This window comes from Camelina sativa, chromosome 1 (genome assembly GCF_000633955.1).
Source record: "Camelina sativa cultivar DH55 chromosome 1, Cs, whole genome shotgun sequence".
Taxonomy (NCBI): domain Eukaryota; kingdom Viridiplantae; phylum Streptophyta; class Magnoliopsida; order Brassicales; family Brassicaceae; genus Camelina; species Camelina sativa.
Genome location: NC_025685.1, coordinates 7098414 through 7116180, shown reverse-complemented (window position 1 = coordinate 7116180; position 17767 = coordinate 7098414). Strand labels below are relative to the sequence as shown.

The 17767-nt window shown below is 35.8% G+C and overlaps 5 protein-coding genes across 10 annotated transcripts in view; 3 read left to right on the top strand and 2 right to left on the bottom strand.

Annotated features, from left to right (window-relative positions):
* LOC104781064 lies at nucleotides 812–3922 on the top strand. 3 transcript variants are annotated; one of them, XM_010505669.2, is made up of 5 exons: nucleotides 812–1222; nucleotides 1528–1789; nucleotides 2831–3013; nucleotides 3102–3217; nucleotides 3301–3922. In XM_010505669.2, exons 1-5 carry the CDS (start codon nucleotides 832–834, stop codon nucleotides 3720–3722), a joined length of 1374 nt encoding a protein of 457 aa, XP_010503971.1. In that variant the 5' UTR covers nucleotides 812–831; the 3' UTR covers nucleotides 3723–3922. The 3 variants fall into 3 exon arrangements, with proteins under 3 accessions (XP_010503971.1, XP_010503964.1, XP_010503955.1); XM_010505662.2 differs by having other exon boundaries at nucleotides 1528–1830; nucleotides 2872–3013; XM_010505653.2 differs by lacking the exons at nucleotides 2831–3013; nucleotides 3102–3217; nucleotides 3301–3922 and adding exons at nucleotides 2061–2176; nucleotides 2260–2795 and having other exon boundaries at nucleotides 832–1222; nucleotides 1528–1972.
* On the top strand, nucleotides 4096–7210 carry LOC104781048 (probable inactive nicotinamidase At3g16190). Of its 3 annotated transcripts, none has more exons than XM_010505642.2 (6): nucleotides 4096–4207; nucleotides 4308–4421; nucleotides 4667–4880; nucleotides 6573–6596; nucleotides 6680–6796; nucleotides 6931–7210. In XM_010505642.2, exons 1-6 carry the CDS (start codon nucleotides 4160–4162, stop codon nucleotides 7002–7004), a joined length of 591 nt encoding a protein of 196 aa, XP_010503944.1. In that variant the 5' UTR covers nucleotides 4096–4159; the 3' UTR covers nucleotides 7005–7210. The 3 variants fall into 3 exon arrangements, with proteins under 3 accessions (XP_010503944.1, XP_010503935.1, XP_010503927.1); XM_010505633.2 differs by lacking the exons at nucleotides 6573–6596; nucleotides 6680–6796; nucleotides 6931–7210 and adding exons at nucleotides 5417–5554; nucleotides 5638–5754; nucleotides 5889–6102 and having other exon boundaries at nucleotides 4667–4766; XM_010505625.2 differs by lacking the exons at nucleotides 6573–6596; nucleotides 6680–6796; nucleotides 6931–7210 and adding exons at nucleotides 4988–5104; nucleotides 5239–5393 and having other exon boundaries at nucleotides 4667–4904.
* On the top strand, nucleotides 11692–15584 carry LOC104781039 (protein NRT1/ PTR FAMILY 1.1-like). The gene is made up of 4 exons (XM_010505613.2): nucleotides 11692–12008; nucleotides 12116–12333; nucleotides 13892–14451; nucleotides 14538–15584. The coding sequence occupies exons 1-4, from the start codon at nucleotides 11897–11899 to the stop codon at nucleotides 15433–15435; spliced, it is 1788 nt and encodes a 595-aa protein (XP_010503915.1). The 5' UTR covers nucleotides 11692–11896; the 3' UTR covers nucleotides 15436–15584.
* On the bottom strand, nucleotides 15556–16514 carry LOC104781022. The gene is made up of 3 exons (XM_010505592.2): nucleotides 16231–16514; nucleotides 16009–16149; nucleotides 15556–15872 (listed from the first exon to the last, which is right to left on the bottom strand). The coding sequence occupies exons 1-3, from the start codon at nucleotides 16393–16395 to the stop codon at nucleotides 15699–15701; spliced, it is 480 nt and encodes a 159-aa protein (XP_010503894.1). The 5' UTR covers nucleotides 16396–16514; the 3' UTR covers nucleotides 15556–15698.
* The window catches only part of LOC104781031 (malonate--CoA ligase), a 4966-nt gene continuing 3790 nt past the window's right edge, over nucleotides 16592–17767 (bottom strand). Inside the window, exons 11-15 of one of the 2 annotated variants that reach the window (XM_019246625.1) lie at nucleotides 17574–17760; nucleotides 17401–17474; nucleotides 17079–17258; nucleotides 16941–16994; nucleotides 16592–16848 (exon numbers count right to left, since the gene is read on the bottom strand). In XM_019246625.1, coding sequence (XP_019102170.1) covers nucleotides 16804–16848; nucleotides 16941–16994; nucleotides 17079–17258; nucleotides 17401–17474; nucleotides 17574–17760 — 540 coding nt within the window. In that variant the 3' untranslated portion in view covers nucleotides 16592–16803. The remainder of the gene's footprint in view (nucleotides 16849–16940; nucleotides 16995–17078; nucleotides 17259–17400; nucleotides 17475–17573; nucleotides 17761–17767) is intronic. The other variant, XM_010505604.2, reaches the window with a different exon arrangement.

The following is a 17767-nucleotide window of genomic DNA, read 5'->3' as shown; positions in this document are numbered from 1 at the left end:
CCTTTCAACCTCGAGTTTCATCTTTGTACATGATCGGATATACGGTTATGAAGTTGAATTCGTGTCTTTTACTAAAAGGAACAATCTCGTCGTAACGTTCACTGGATACAAGGATAATTTCGAGATGGAAACTGAAGAACGTATGAAGACGAAGGTGTTCTTGTACAAAACCGGAGACAAGACATTTGAACAAGTCCAGCTCTGTAACTCTCTAGCCGGGTTACGACTTTTCTGTGAATTTGTGGAGACTCCTAAGATTACGAATCGCATATTTACTTGAAAGTAAAAAATGAAACTCAATAAATTAATATTTTCACCAAATTCATAATACGGTAGGCGCTCAAAAGACGCCTAAAAACCCGCTTACACCGCCTAAAATCACATAATATTATTTTAATATATATTTTGTATTTTTAACCACATATATTTAAATTTTTAAATTTTATATTAATGTTCATATGTTATTAATCTAAATCAAATAAATGTATTTTTAATAATTTTAGTTTATATTATTATTATTTATTTCTTCTAACATATATTTTTACATAATTTTATATATAATGTTTTGTATTGTAAATATTTAAACCACCTAAAAACGTCTAGTCGATTGTAAGCGATAGGCGCTGTGTCACGACGCATATATATCGTTAGCCGCTTTGTTGAACCCAACAACATAAAAAAAATGATCCTACATTATAAGCGGATATATGAAATTGGTTTGAATTGTTAAATTAAAGACCAAACCGGGATAAATGAAATTGGTTATTTATTAGATTATAAAAATCGATAAAACTCCAAAAAGAGAGAGAGAGAAAAGAAAAGAGAATATTAATGGAGAGAGGAGGGATGAGCAATGGGCAATCACTGTGGCACTCTCAGTCCCCGAAAACTCCAACGACGATGCTAGATCGGGCGCTTTCATCTCGCCGTCCTCACTCAGACGCCGATCTCTCTGCTTCCGGCGAATCCGGTACCGACGAATCTAAGACCAAACGCCCACACATCTACCTCCTTGCTTCCAATTTCCTTTCTCGGATCGGCCATCAGTGGTGGCCTTGTCTCATCCTCGCTCTCCTCTTCCTCGTCCTTCTCTTCCTCATCTCCGTTGCTTTCCATTCTCACAGCTTCGTCTGCATCTCCCGCTTCGATCCCGCTGCTCGGATCGGCTTCTTCGGTCTTGATGGCCTCGAATCGGACTTTGGTGCCCTAGGTGTTCCTTGGTGTAAGCACTCCAGATCTTTCTTTCTTGAACCGTTGATTTGTTTTGTGGTTCGACATTGTGAATTTTTACTCAAAATGCTCTGGTGAGATTTGATCTAGGTTTCAATTTGAATTCAAGGCTTTGTAGCTTCTAGTGGTCTCTAGATAGTAGTGGCTCTGCTGTGTGTAGACAAATCAAATGGAGAAGAACCATTCGTTAACTGCTCTATCTACACTTTGATTACGAGTGATTTTTAGGGTGTTAGATAATACATTGTTTAATTTGTTGTTGCTATGGAAGTATTTAATTTTTGTCCTTGGCAAAAGGCAGATCGAAACATGGAAAAGAAGTTGAATGGACCTCCAAAGATTTACTCAAGGGTCTAGAAGAGTTTGTGCCTATATATGAAACACGACCTATCAAGAACAACATGTATGGAATGGGTTTTGATCACAGCTTTGGGTTATGGTTCATGGCCCGTTGGCTTAAGCCAGATCTGATGATTGAGAGTGGTGCTTTTAAGGGACACTCCACTTGGGTTCTGCGGCAGGCCATGCCAGATACACCTATGATCTCACTTACCCCAAGGCACCCCGAGAAGTATCTAAGAAAGGGACCTGCCTATGTAGATGGAAACTGCACGTACTTTGCAGGCAAAGACTTTGTTGATTTCGGAAGTGTTGATTGGAAGACTGTGTTGCGGAAACACGGAATAACTGATCTCAACCGCGTTATTGTCTTCTTTGATGACCATCAGAATGAACTCAAAAGGTAGTTTTTTTTCATTTCTCATCTCTTTGCCATATTGCATGTGCTAAGAATTTCACTGATTTTGTTTTACATATTTTCATATGAGCAGGCTAAAGCAAGCACTGAAAGCTGGTTTCCGACATCTTATTTTCGAGGATAACTACGATACAGGAACTGGGGATCACTATTCCCTGAGACAGATATGTGATCAGTCATATATAAGAGGTGAGGGTTTTAAAGAGATTACATGATAGATACATGGATTTGGAATTGGATTGGTTCTCATATGGATTGTTTTGTGTCTCCAGGAGGCGGACACAGTTGTTTCAAAGACAGCGATGAAGCCAGGATGAGATCAAAGAGGAAGAAGTTCTGGGAAAAAGCAGTTGACACAGAGGAACTGTGTGGACCAGGTGAAACATGGTGGGGAGTTAAAGGAGAGATGAGAGACGATTTTAACCACACGAACACGCCAATCTCATACAATCAGCATTTTCAGAACAGTCGGTACGTAGAATCGATTCTCGATGTCTACTGGGAGCTACCTCCGGTTGCAGGACCGTCATTGACGCATCAATCGCGGTATGACCCTGCTCGTTCGACTCCTCCGATCGTAGCAGATGGGAGGCACCGTTTGTTCCAACGAGTGGGTTTAGGTCGGCTGGATAAGTCAGTGTTCAATGGCTATACTCAAATGGTTTACCTTGAGATATCCAAGCCCGGGTCATAGAGATATGTGTGATTCCTGCAAAAAGAAGAGTTTTATTTACCTTAGCTTATTTTACAATTTCCTCTTATAAGTTAAAAACTAAAGTTTGTTAATACAGGAGATTCTTTTCGATAAGTGTCTTGGTCGGTTGNGATCTCACTTACCCCAAGGCACCCCGAGAAGTATCTAAGAAAGGGACCTGCCTATGTAGATGGAAACTGCACGTACTTTGCAGGCAAAGACTTTGTTGATTTCGGAAGTGTTGATTGGAAGACTGTGTTGCGGAAACACGGAATAACTGATCTCAACCGCGTTATTGTCTTCTTTGATGACCATCAGAATGAACTCAAAAGGTAGTTTTTTTTCATTTCTCATCTCTTTGCCATATTGCATGTGCTAAGAATTTCACTGATTTTGTTTTACATATTTTCATATGAGCAGGCTAAAGCAAGCACTGAAAGCTGGTTTCCGACATCTTATTTTCGAGGATAACTACGATACAGGAACTGGGGATCACTATTCCCTGAGACAGATATGTGATCAGTCATATATAAGAGGTGAGGGTTTTAAAGAGATTACATGATAGATACATGGATTTGGAATTGGATTGGTTCTCATATGGATTGTTTTGTGTCTCCAGGAGGCGGACACAGTTGTTTCAAAGACAGCGATGAAGCCAGGATGAGATCAAAGAGGAAGAAGTTCTGGGAAAAAGCAGTTGACACAGAGGAACTGTGTGGACCAGGTGAAACATGGTGGGGAGTTAAAGGAGAGATGAGAGACGATTTTAACCACACGAACACGCCAATCTCATACAATCAGCATTTCCAGAACAGTCGGTACGTAGAATCGATTCTCGATGTCTACTGGGAGCTACCTCCGGTTGCAGGACCGTCATTGACACATCAATCGCGGTATGACCCTGCTCGTTCGACTCCACCGATTGTAGCAGATGGGAAGCACCGTCTGTTCCAACGAGTGGGTTTAGGTCGGCTGGATAAGTCAGTGTTCAATGGCTATACCCAAATGGTTTACCTTGAGATATCCAAGCCCGGGTCATAGTGTTTGTGATTCCTGCAAAAAGAAGAGTTTTATTTACCGTAGCTTATTTTTCAATTTCCTCTTATAAGTTAAAAAACTAAAGTTTGTTAATACAGGAGATTCTTTTCGATAAGTGTCTTGGTCGGTTGTGAACCTCTCTTGTGATATGATGCTTCAGCAGGTTTAAATTTTAAGTAGGCAACGTTTGTCTTGTTCCTTGATTGAGTACCAGTCGGTTTAGATTATCTTGGAGACTTTTTGGTTTTGGACATACTAACTTAGCAAAATGTTTAGCAAACCGGAATAAAGACGACGGTTGTGTTTTCTTTATTGTTGGGCCGGACAAGAAGACACAAGCCATGGGCCGAGAATCTCTAAATGATTACAATGAGATGAGAAAGAGCCTATTGATCTAGTAGAATTGGCAATTCAAGCAATCATCTCTTTGCTCGGAAACTATGGCCGAGAGATGGACGAACACGGCTCTACTCGTTATCGATATGCAGGTCTCTCAACATGTGAATATCTTGTAATTTGGTTTTGCTGGTGTATGTGTTTTTGGGATTTGTGGAGTATATGTTGAAATAATGTTTTTGGTGTGGGCAGAACGATTTCATAGAGGAAGGTTCTGTTATGCAAGTGAAAGGTGGGAAATCTATAGTTGCTAATGTTATCAAAGTCGTAGAACTCGCAAGGCAGCGTGGAATCCTCGTGATTTGGGTACTTTCTCCTCATCTCTCGTAGTATTTCTCATGGTATGGATGGAATTATAGCATTTTTCTCATGATAGGGTTGTGTCTTGCAATAAGAAGAATTCGTTAGCACAATCTGAAACTAAGCTCTGTTTTTTTCATATTTAGCTTGCAAGCTCTGTTTTCAGAATCTAAATATGTAAGATCGTTTCTCTAAGTCAACTGTAGTAAGTACTATTGATGAGAAATGAGAGCTTCTTAATCGTTTTTAAGGTTGTTCGGGAACATGATCCTCAAGGAAGAGATGTTGAAATATTCAGACGCCATCACTACAATTCTGAGAAAGTCGGGCCAACTGTTAAAGGCACCGTAGGTGCAAGATTGGTAGATGGATTGGTCATTAGAGAAGAAGAAGACTATAAGATAGTTAAAACCCGTTTCAGCGCTTTCTTTGGAACCAATCTTCATTCCTTCTTGCAAACTTCTGGTGTCAGCAAGTTAGTGATTGCTGGTGAGTATGTTCAAGAGTCTTAACACTATCATGAAACTTTTGTTGGACTCTTTTTTTGTTTTTGTAACCCTTTTTTTTTGCAGGTGTTCAAACACCGAATTGTATCCGGCAAACGGTTTTTGATGCAGTGGAGCTGGATTATCCAAATGTGACTGTTATCGCAGATGCCACAGCTGCTGCAACACCAGAGATCCATACCGGTAAAAAACTAATCTTTGGGTTTTTTTTTTGTCTTTGTGGTTTAACAAAATCATCTCCTTAGTTAGAATCTTGTTTTCTTCATTGTCATCTTCGGAGAAAGGAACTAACATTGTCGTTACTTCCGTTGGATCAGCGAATATTCTTGACATGAAGAATATAGGCGTCAAGACTCCTACTTTACACGAGTGGTCCAAAGAATTTGCTTGAGATCATTCGAATCACATATATTGTATCATCTTAAACCTTTCTTCTATCTTTTTCTTGTTTGTATATGTAATGAAGAAAGAAACTCAAGAAATAANGCACCGTAGGTGCAAGATTGGTAGATGGATTGGTCATTAGAGAAGAAGAAGACTATAAGATAGTTAAAACCCGTTTCAGCGCTTTCTTTGGAACCAATCTTCATTCCTTCTTGCAAACTTCTGGTGTCAGCAAGTTAGTGATTGCTGGTGAGTATGTTCAAGAGTCTTAACACTATCATGAAACTTTTGTTGGACTCTTTTTTTGTTTTTGTAACCCTTTTTTTTTGCAGGTGTTCAAACACCGAATTGTATCCGGCAAACGGTTTTTGATGCAGTGGAGCTGGATTATCCAAATGTGACTGTTATCGCAGATGCCACAGCTGCTGCAACACCAGAGATCCATACCGGTAAAAAACTAATCTTTGGGTTTTTTTTTTGTCTTTGTGGTTTAACAAAATCATCTCCTTAGTTAGAATCTTGTTTTCTTCATTGTCATCTTCGGAGAAAGGAACTAACATTGTCGTTACTTCCGTTGGATCAGCGAATATTCTTGACATGAAGAATATAGGCGTCAAGACTCCTACTTTACACGAGTGGTCCAAAGAATTTGCTTGAGATCATTCGAATCACATATATTGTATCATCTTAAACCTTTCTTCTATCTTTTTCTTGTTTGTATATGTAATGAAGAAAGAAACTCAAGAAATAAAATATAATGTTGTTGTAAGTTATAAAATCTCCTCTTGCTGTATTCATTTCTTTGTATCCCGTCCCAAAAACTAACTTCTTACATTTACTATAATGTGAAAATTATCATTGGATTCCGAATGTGTAACCTTTTCTTTATCTAAAACACACATCTTTTGCTAGTAAGTGATGCATTGGCTTTGAAACAATAATAGTTAGTTAGTTTTTTTTTTTTTTTTTGGTTACAAAACAATAATAGTTGTGAAATAGAATAAATAAATAAACACTATTGATGATTAAAGAGGATAAGAAAAGGTGGTATTGGTAACGTGGGGTAAAGAAGAAATGGAAGGTAATAGTTAACCTCACCTCATTGTCCTCTCCTCCCTTTATTGCTTTCCCATCTCCACTTTGTTCCCTCCAAGTTTGGGTCAATTATCACCTAGTCTACGATTTTTCACTAATCTAGTAATATTCCAATTTGATTTTTTNAGCGCTTTCTTTGGAACCAATCTTCATTCCTTCTTGCAAACTTCTGGTGTCAGCAAGTTAGTGATTGCTGGTGAGTATGTTCAAGAGTCTTAACACTATCATGAAACTTTTGTTGGACTCTTTTTTTGTTTTTGTAACCCTTTTTTTTTGCAGGTGTTCAAACACCGAATTGTATCCGGCAAACGGTTTTTGATGCAGTGGAGCTGGATTATCCAAATGTGACTGTTATCGCAGATGCCACAGCTGCTGCAACACCAGAGATCCATACCGGTAAAAAACTAATCTTTGGGTTTTTTTTTTGTCTTTGTGGTTTAACAAAATCATCTCCTTAGTTAGAATCTTGTTTTCTTCATTGTCATCTTCGGAGAAAGGAACTAACATTGTCGTTACTTCCGTTGGATCAGCGAATATTCTTGACATGAAGAATATAGGCGTCAAGACTCCTACTTTACACGAGTGGTCCAAAGAATTTGCTTGAGATCATTCGAATCACATATATTGTATCATCTTAAACCTTTCTTCTATCTTTTTCTTGTTTGTATATGTAATGAAGAAAGAAACTCAAGAAATAAAATATAATGTTGTTGTAAGTTATAAAATCTCCTCTTGCTGTATTCATTTCTTTGTATCCCGTCCCAAAAACTAACTTCTTACATTTACTATAATGTGAAAATTATCATTGGATTCCGAATGTGTAACCTTTTCTTTATCTAAAACACACATCTTTTGCTAGTAAGTGATGCATTGGCTTTGAAACAATAATAGTTAGTTAGTTTTTTTTTTTTTTTTTGGTTACAAAACAATAATAGTTGTGAAATAGAATAAATAAATAAACACTATTGATGATTAAAGAGGATAAGAAAAGGTGGTATTGGTAACGTGGGGTAAAGAAGAAATGGAAGGTAATAGTTAACCTCACCTCATTGTCCTCTCCTCCCTTTATTGCTTTCCCATCTCCACTTTGTTCCCTCCAAGTTTGGGTCAATTATCACCTAGTCTACGATTTTTCACTAATCTAGTAATATTCCAATTTGATTTTTTTACTCACACTAGTACTCCATGTAAATCATTTCACGGACTCCCTTGTAAATTTTCTCCACACTCAAAAGAAAACCCACAAAATATTTAGACACATAGCTTGCCATGAACACTTAACTTTAAATGTTGTGTCGATCGTAACTTCTATAATAATGAGTAAACACATTAATAGCCATCATCATATTATGTTAGTTGAGAGAGACTTCACATTGAATTTTTATTTCTTTCTTGTAATTAGTACATTTTTACTTACTGATGCGTGCATGTACCTGATAATAATGATGCACAATTTATTGTTCAAGGAAGAAATCAAGCAGGGAAAGTGTAGACTAATAATGGAGTATAATATACTTGGAAGTGACGTTTNGCAGATGCCACAGCTGCTGCAACACCAGAGATCCATACCGGTAAAAAACTAATCTTTGGGTTTTTTTTTTGTCTTTGTGGTTTAACAAAATCATCTCCTTAGTTAGAATCTTGTTTTCTTCATTGTCATCTTCGGAGAAAGGAACTAACATTGTCGTTACTTCCGTTGGATCAGCGAATATTCTTGACATGAAGAATATAGGCGTCAAGACTCCTACTTTACACGAGTGGTCCAAAGAATTTGCTTGAGATCATTCGAATCACATATATTGTATCATCTTAAACCTNATGGATTAAATGAAAGTCTACTACTACTACTAGTAGTAATTTTTTTTGGTGGCAATGTATTTTCACCTTAACAGTTTGATAGTGAATCAAAGTATATGTGCAATTAAAACAGTGTTTCTAAATTTTTAAAAATAGTATGTCTTGTTTCCCATATGATGGATGAATTAACGTTTGAATTTACGATTATTGATTCCGAGGATAAAAATAGAAGGTGCATACAAAAATGTGACAAGAGTTTTTTTTTTGAGATTTAGGATAATAGATTGATTTGACTTATGATAAGAAAGGGGACAATAGAGTGTTGAAATATCAAAGGCATGTTCATGAATTTAGATTAAAAAAAAAACAAATACAGAAAAAAAGAGAGTAGGAGCTAGAAAAGAGAGGGTCCTTTGTACATACATATTTGTAAGTGAAATAAAACGCGTTGTTGTTTTTCTAACAATTTTTTTGATAATAATTTCGACATTAACTTTTCTCCAAGACTGGACTTTATTTTTCCAACGAATTTTTATCATGGAGTATTTAACAAACAACTAAAAAAGAGTATAGAAACCCCCAACTTCTAAATTCCAATAAACACAAGAAGAAGAAGGAGACAGTCTGGTAAATAACTTGTGTGTAAATAGAGAAGGGATTTTGAACAGAATTAGAAGAAAAAAAAATTATAGAGACCAAAACATTGAATAAGAAAGCAGAGTAGGTGAGAAAAATGAGGTCTGACAAAATATATTTATTTTTCTTTGAATTTGAGAAGAAAAAATAAGTCTGAAACCTGACACATACCTCAATAGACCTTTCCTTCTTGAAGTAAGAAATGGAAGAAAAATTTTAGGGGTTGGCGTGTAAGTCAAGCAATCTTTGTATAATAATAATAACGTGTTTCAGACAAATCCAATTTCTCTACAGTCTTCTTTTTTTGGAACTGTCCCAGAATTATCTTCGTCCACAATCTCTTCATATATTCACACCATTTTTATATATCAATAATCAAAATAAAGATTCTGTAATGTTTTCCACTCGGTAAGTCGTAACTAAAATATTCGCCAAAATATATGCATAGTGAACATCTATTTGGACTGTGTTATTTCACAAGCCTCTTTTTTTCTTCATAAAAGCTGAAAAGCCAATAGTAAAAACCAAAATATGTTAGCATCTGCTTTTTGTTATATCGACATACAGTGTTATGTGTTATGTGTTTTAGTATAAAGTTTCCCTTCCATATGTAGCAGTGTCGTTTGAATTTGGATTTTCTTGAAATCGGTTTTGCCAACCAATTCGTGTTTGATTTTTGTGTTAAGGTAGGTGTTAAGTTACAACGAGTATAACTAAAAGTAGTTTAACAATCAGAAAGTAAACTAGTTATGATGATCACACACAATTTTATAATGAAATGACATAATGAGTAGTAGATTAATAAGTTTGTCAAAAAGGAGATTGCAGAGTATCCAACACCCACGTGCAAGGCAAATGACCATGTCACTTTCATCATTATGGCTTTTTGTTCACTTTTTTTTAATATATTTAAGAAAATATTTTAAGAGATTTTTTTTGTTGTTGTTTATAAAACGGAGAATTCTATAGTTGATGTCTTGATTAATTCCGATTTATTTTAAATGTCAGGAGTTTGGTATTTAAATGTGGATGCTATAAAGACCACAATAAAGTTCAGGTAATGATTTTTGTTTTTTAGTTTCTGGGTTCTACTAAATTAAGGAGTCTTATGATCTGCAATGAGCCAATGATAATGATATAATTTTATGGTAACTAATTAAACGATCTATTTAAAAAAATATACTTATATTATTTATTTTTGGCTGTTACCTTAACAAATTTAAATACCAATGATAAGTATACATATATACTTCAGTTTCTATCCACATATTTTTATAGTATTGTATATTAACGCATTACACTATTTCATATTCTCAAAATCTAGAAGTATTTGTTTCCGTTAGATATTTTGATGAATGTTTGTTATTAATGCAGTCACTATTTGGATTTCGTCACATCAAAACTATAATTGTCAATTTGGAATGGATGGTCATAGTCTAACCTATTTTATTCGAGAAACTTTTGGGGATAAGTAATGAGTTTGGTCTAAAAGTCGACATTAGCAGAGGAAAAAACTAATTTAATTTACTATATTCGAAGTTACTACTACTGTACATCGTAAAGTCCGAAACTTCTTAGATAAAGTACTAATGTTTATTCAGGAAGTAATAAAGGTCATACATTGTTACATGGTTGTGGTAAATTATGGTATGCTACAAATTTCATTAGTATTTTTTTTTGGGCCAACTCTTTGGGGAGATGTTGACTTATTAGTGTGATTTGGAGAAAGTGAAGCAAATAAAAACTTTAAAATACGAGTGCACTTACTTTAATGAATCTTCTTCTATTTCTTTATAATGAAAGAAAGAAATCAAATTAGAAAAGTTTCAATTTGTCAAGAAAAGAGGAAGAGAGACAGCCAAAACAAAAGCTGTTAACCTCATGGGATGTTTTCCATTTCTCAATTATTAGTAAACTTTTGTTATGATTTTGATCCCTTCCTTTTTGGTAATGGGATGTGCTTTGTGAAAGCTATTTTACATGTTTGGTTACAGGATTGTGATTAGCACTTGTAAACCTTTCAAGTTGAAGAGATGGAAGAACTTTATTTATTTGTAGCCTTGTAGGCCTGATCATTAGAAGAAGACTTCTTTAGAAAGATAATGAATTATTGAAAATATGTGACTAGTCAAGAAGAAAAATTGAAGTTTTATTCATTCCCTTACTTTAAGAATGATATGCCCTTGGCAAGCTTTGAGCTCATAATTTCAAGTATAGGCTTATCTCTTTGAGTAACTTAGTAAGTAAACATGTGTGCGATCAGCAACCCTTACAAAACCTAGAACACTAATGTGATGTCTTACAAAGACGACTCCAGTGTTCAAATCAAAATTTAATTAAGTTAAGACATCTCAATAAATTTAGAAAGTCAATTTAAATAAGATTACATTTATTAACATCAAATTCATAATTTTCTGCTGACTTGAAATAGAAATAGATAAAAAAAGATTGTAATTCAAAAATAAGTCAATAGCACTACCTTTTAATGTTTGACGTAAGTAACATGGAACATTGGAAGTTGAATGTACTATGTACTGGTGTGTTTTTTTTTTTTTGTAAGTATCTATATATACACATCTTTATATGTTAATTTTCATATCTTTATCCATATTTTCCTGGCATTTATTAATCAACTTCTTTGTAGCTAGATTAGGAAAATGACGTTTATATATAACTAAGAATGAAAAACCCACTAAAAAAAAACCAAAGATTGTCGTATGCAAATATGATAAACTCCACTCTATGAACAAAAAAAAAGTTCAAAAGCCATTAGGATAATAAGTTGAATTTTATTATATTAAAAAATTGATACAAGTAGAGTAGTAGTATTAATTTATTTGGCTTAAGAAAAAAGAAGAATGGTAAGTATATTTAAATATCTCTCTCTCTCTCTCTGCCCCATTTATTATTGCTCACTCGTCGCAGAAAACAGAGATTCCTCGCTGTCTGAACTGAAATAAGATCGCATTAACTCTTTTAAGCTCTCTCTCACAAAGACAAAGATCTTCTTCTTCTTCTCTCTTCTCTCTCTCGCCTAAGCTAAGCTGAAGAAAAGGTAATATAATGGAGAACCCTCCGGATCAAAAAGACTCATCAAAGGAGATGCTTCAACCAAGTAGTAGTAGTAGAAGAAGCAGAGCCAAGGGTGGTCTTCTCACTATGCCTTTCATCATTGGTAAATACTAAAAACATTACATCTCTCACTTTTTTTCTTTTCTTTAACAAAACCCAAATCTTGATTCTAAATTCTCTCTTCTTGTTATATATATAAACTGGGTGAAGGAAACGAGGCGTTCGAGAAAGTGGCGAGCTACGGGTTGTTACAGAACATGATTCTTTACCTGATGAGTGATTACAGATTGGGAGTTGCCAAAGCTCAGACAGTGTTGTTCATGTGGGTCGCTGCTACTAATTTCTTGCCTCTCGTTGGAGCTTTCCTCTCAGATTCGTATTTGGGTCGCTTTCTCACCATCGCCGTTGCTTCTCTCTCCGGTTTCCTGGTAATTTCCGTCCCCCTCTCTCTCAATTCCCCGGTTTATTCTTCTTCATTTTCCCGGTTTAATCCGGTTCGATTTCAACTCTGTGTTAGTTGTTGTTATTTCAGACACTTGAATGTTTTTAAGACTAATTTGGGTGAAAATAATAATATCGTGCGGTGGTGTGTGTAACCCGTATTTTTTCTTTACTTGGCATCTGATAATTGGACCGAACCTACTTGGCATCGGTAATTGTGAGTTAAAATTCCGGTTTGACAGTTTTCGATGATTGAACTTGACTTTACTTGCGTCGACAACAAAAAGAGGATTCAATAAAATCTAACCAAGTCATAGAATTAAGAGCCAAATTAAATGGTACGAGGTTTTTGTAACTAGTTTTTAAAAAAAAATATATATTTAAATTCTCGAAATAGTGACTTTATTTTTTGGTCTGGTAATATTTTTTTTTTACCGTGCGTTTCCTGTCTCATTTCAAATGATAGCTGTATATATATTTGCGTTAAGTACAGTAGGACTTATATAATCTATATACAGTGAAATTTCTATTTTAAGAGTTGATACGATTAAGCACTATAGAAGCCTCTTTCCATTAAGAGTCAAAAAGTTTCACATGTTGCATGTGCTATCCTGAAATTGCTGTCCAATGAATGTAAACTAAACCGCTTTGTCTTTTCTTTAATATTTTTGAGTGTCCATCAACAAAAATAAAAATATCAAAGTCGGTTTTATTAAATTCGAAGCCAGGTGTTCTGATATGTCCCATGTGGGTTTATATAATAACATGTCTTAAATAATCATCATAAAAGTATTTTAAATCATCATTATTAATTAAATAATCCCATTTTTATTCTTTTGTAAATCTTGTTGCTTTCCTTATGGTTTATGGCCTTTCTCTGGCAATTTGTGATTGTGAAAGACCCACACTGCTTGAATTTATAATTTTTTGATAGTTATATAATATTATGAGTCCATATATATGGGTGAAGCTGACGTAGTAGACCCACATTTTGCCACCATTTAAGGATTTGACATTAGTTTTTGGCCAACATATAAGTGTTAGACATGAAAGCAATATCGATTGGTGTGACCCATGTTTTTGTACTACTCGTCCCATTCTTGATCTCAAACCTTTTTTATCTCACCCACTTGAAAAACAAACCTTATCATATACATACATGGTGACATCAATTGATTTTGAAATCTCTAGCTATAGCAATCATTCAACTCGAGTATCAATCATTTTCCGTAAGAAATTATAATAATGTTCTCGTATGATTGTGACCAATTGACGTACGTATAGTTCTCTGATCTAAAACTTAGATTCTTGTTCTTGGAAGTACTTTTCTTTGAAGACATGTTACGAATGAAATTAAAAACTACATTTTTATTTTTGTAAAACGACAAAATCTAACCTGCACACTGTATATATACCGTCTCTTTTACGTAACTATTATTCGAACTATGGTCAATTTTTGATTTTATACTGTGTTATGTTATTGTTAGTGATATTACTATTACTACCGTTTTAATAAATAGTCTGAATCAAAACGTAACGTTACAGGGTATGGTGGTTCTATGGCTAACGGCGATGTTACCGCAAGTGAAGCCATCACCTTGTGTAGCAACAGCCGGAACCAACTGCAGTTCCCCGACATCTTCACAATTGGCTCTTTTGTATTCCGCATTCGCACTTATATCGATTGGATCAGGCGGAATCAGGCCATGTTCTTTAGCCTTTGGTGCTGATCAATTGGACAACAAAGAGAATCCAAAGAACGAGAGAGTTCTTGAGAGTTTCTTTGGTTGGTACTACGCTTCTTCATCGGTTGCTGTCTTGATCGCTTTCACCGTCATTGTTTACATTCAAGATCATCTAGGATGGAAAATCGGGTTTGGAATACCCGCGATTCTCATGCTGCTCGCCGGCTTCTTGTTTGTTTTCGCTTCTCCTCTCTATGTTAAACGCAACGTGAGCAAGAGTCTGTTCACTGGTTTAGCTCAAGTGGCTGTTGCAGCTTACGTGAACAGGAAGTTAAGTTTGCCGGCTCATCATCATGACTCCAACGACTGTTATTATCGTTTGAAAGATTCTGAAGTCAAAGCTCCAAGTGACAAATTGAGGTGAATTGGAATCCCATTTCATATATATAATTCTTGATTATGTTTTTGTTTTTTTTTTATATTGACACTTTCTTGCAATTGTTTAGGTTTATAAACAAAGCTTGTGTCATAAGAAACCGCGAGGAAGACCTTGGTTCTGATGGTTTAGCCTTAAACCCATGGAGGCTATGCACAACGGACAAAGTTGAGGAACTCAAGGCGTTGGTCAAGGTGATACCGGTATGGTCCACAGGGATAATGATGTCGATAAACGTAAGCCAGAACTCGTTTCAGTTGCTTCAAGCTAAATCAATGGACAGACATTTAAGCAGCGGTTCCACCTTCCAAATCCCAGCTGGATCTTTCGGTATGTTCACAATCATAGCCTTAATCTCATGGGTCGTTCTGTACGACCGTGCGATCCTCCCTTTAGCTTCCAAGATCCAAGGCAGACCGGTTAGGGTCAATGTCAAGATTAGAATGGGATTAGGGCTATTCATATCCTTCTTAGCAATGGCGCTTTCGGCGACTGTTGAGCATTACAGAAGGAAAACCGCGATAAGCCAAGGACTCGCAAACAACGCCGACGCAACAGTGAACATCTCAGCGATGTGGCTGGTACCACAGTATGTGTTACACGGTTTAGCAGAGGCCTTAACCGGGATAGGACAAACAGAATTTTTTTATACAGAGTTCCCTAAAAGCATGTCCAGCATAGCTGCTTCGCTGTTCGGTCTAGGAATGGCGGTGGCTAATATCTTGGCTAGTGTGATCCTAAATGCGGTCAAGAGTAGCTCAAAGAAGGGAAACGTTAGCTGGATTGAAGATAATATCAACAAGGGTCACTACGACTATTACTATTGGGTTTTAGCGACCTTGAGCTTCGTTAATGTTATCTATTACGTTGTGTGTAGCTGGTCGTATGGTCCTACGGTAGATCAGGTGAGGAATGACAAGGTTAATGGTGTGAGAGAAGAAGAAGAGGAAGTTATTAAATTAAACTAAGATCCAGAAATGGTATCACAAATGGTACTGTTCGTGTGTTATAAAAATATCTATATATTTGTATGTAATTAGATTATCTTATATAATGGATTTGGATTTTCTTAGGATGTAGAGGGATGATGTTTAAATTAATGGGTGTGCTTAATTTATTACAAAGAAAAAAGCCATTTGTGTGTACGATACTAGTATTTGATTGAAGAGAATCAAATTTTCAATATTGGTAATTTTGTGTTGTAATGGGAAAAGATTTTGAAAAAGAAAAATCAAAGCTTACTAAGAAGAGCAGAAACATTGGGTATGACTTTGACGCTAAGAGGGGACATCCACAACCTTCCTGTGGCTATGATTTCTCCACTTGTTTCTCTTCTGATCTCAATCACAACTGATTTTAATCCTCCATTACTCCCATTCACTCTTGCTTCTATCTCTACCGTTTCCTGCGATTTGTATAATTATTACTACTAATAATAGTAATAATGCACTTACCTAATTTAGTAATTTTCATGTTTCATCTAATGTATATACATAAAACATAACAAAAACGTGAGAAAAATGAGTGATAGGAAAGCGAACTTGAATCTTGGCCCTTGAATAAAACGAGGAGTTAAGATCAAGAGAGGAATTTAGTCCGTCGCCGGTGGAGTATACAGCAGCAGCTCCGATCGAATCCATTACTGCCGTCATCACTCCGGCGTGCCAAGCTCCATCTTCTCCCTAAAAATCATCTTTCATTGTTAGTAAAAAGATTTAAAAACTCAGATTCGATTCGATGGATGAGTAAGTTTTGTTACGTACCGCGACACGATCTGTGACGAGTAGTTTACATCGTAAGACTCCTTTCCCGACATGGATGAGTTCTAAGCCTTGCAAGATTAATCCCTCGAACTCGCTTTTGCCCTTGCCTTCTGCTATCTCTTCGAGATACGATGATGTCGTTTTAAGGACCGTGGAATCTACCATCTCTCATTTACGTGCTCGTTACAAAATAACTTGCAAGTCGAATATATGATCGGATCGATCGCTAGAGTTAATTACCACTATAACCTTTGTGTTTGTGGAATGATTACTGATGATTAGCGGCCTTAATGATTTACCGACAGTATCCTCCTTTTCACACTTAACGATTGTTACGTTCAGCACGTTAAACATAGAAATATATATTATATAGTATAATGGAGATTAATTTCCAAATAGTTTGGTCTTGACTCTTGACATTATTTAGTCAAGTACATCATTATACAGATACTTTAAAAAAAAAGGAAAATACATTTATGATTTATGATTTATGATTTATGATTAATGATTTATGCATGTGTAATAGAATCAAAGAACAATGAGTAACAGAGAAGTCCATGGTTGTCTGAGAATTTATTCTTGATTATCCAGAGATTTCTTTAGCTCTTTCTTGTTCACCTGCAATTCGAAATATTACTTCAAAAGCTAAGAATGATTCTCTTATTTGATTACATCAAACAAATTTTCATTCAGGGGAAAAATATAGCTACCTTTCCCATGGCGTTGCGGGGCAAGCTCTCCCATATTAGTAACCGCGTTGGTAGCTGAAAAGATAAGACTATATTATCAGCAAGAAAATAAGTAGTTTGACAAGACTGTCGGATAACATTTTGGCATATTTTGAGTACCTTGTAAGGTGCAAGCTTGTCTTTAGCCCAACCGCTCAGTTCTTCTAAGGTCATTACAGGTTTTGACTCGTCTTCTCTTCTCTTCTTTGCTTCTGTCTCTGCTACAATTATCACAGTAACGGCTTCCCCATAATCTTTGTCTGTTAACCCCAACACGCAACATTCTGCAACCGTAGGGTGCTGCATAACACATCCCAGAGATTTCATTCAACGAGATCAAATTATTTCAGTTTAGTAATCTAAAGTTCTATTTCCTATCTCCAAAGGAGAAAAATAGCTTCTGATACTCAAGAGACCCAAAAAAACGCAAATGGATGTTTACCTCGAGAAGGGTTGATTCGATTTCCAAGGCAGATAACTTGTATCCTCCAACCTTCATAATGTCAGCGCTATTGCCTGATCATTACCAGAGAAGAAGAAGAAGAAGAAGATATTAAGAGAAAACCACAAACTACTCTTAATTTGTATTTGAATGTATTTATTGGTTCTGCTTACGTCCTAGAATCACGTAATATCCATCCTCATCCACTCTACCAGCATCTCCCGTCTTGAAGTATCCATCTTCCGTAAATGATTCTTTAGTCACTTCTGGAAGATTCCAGTACTCCTTAAACAAAGATGGGCTTTTAACACAAATCTCACCCACTCCATTCGAATCATTTTCATCTTCTTTAATTTTAGCCTATCAT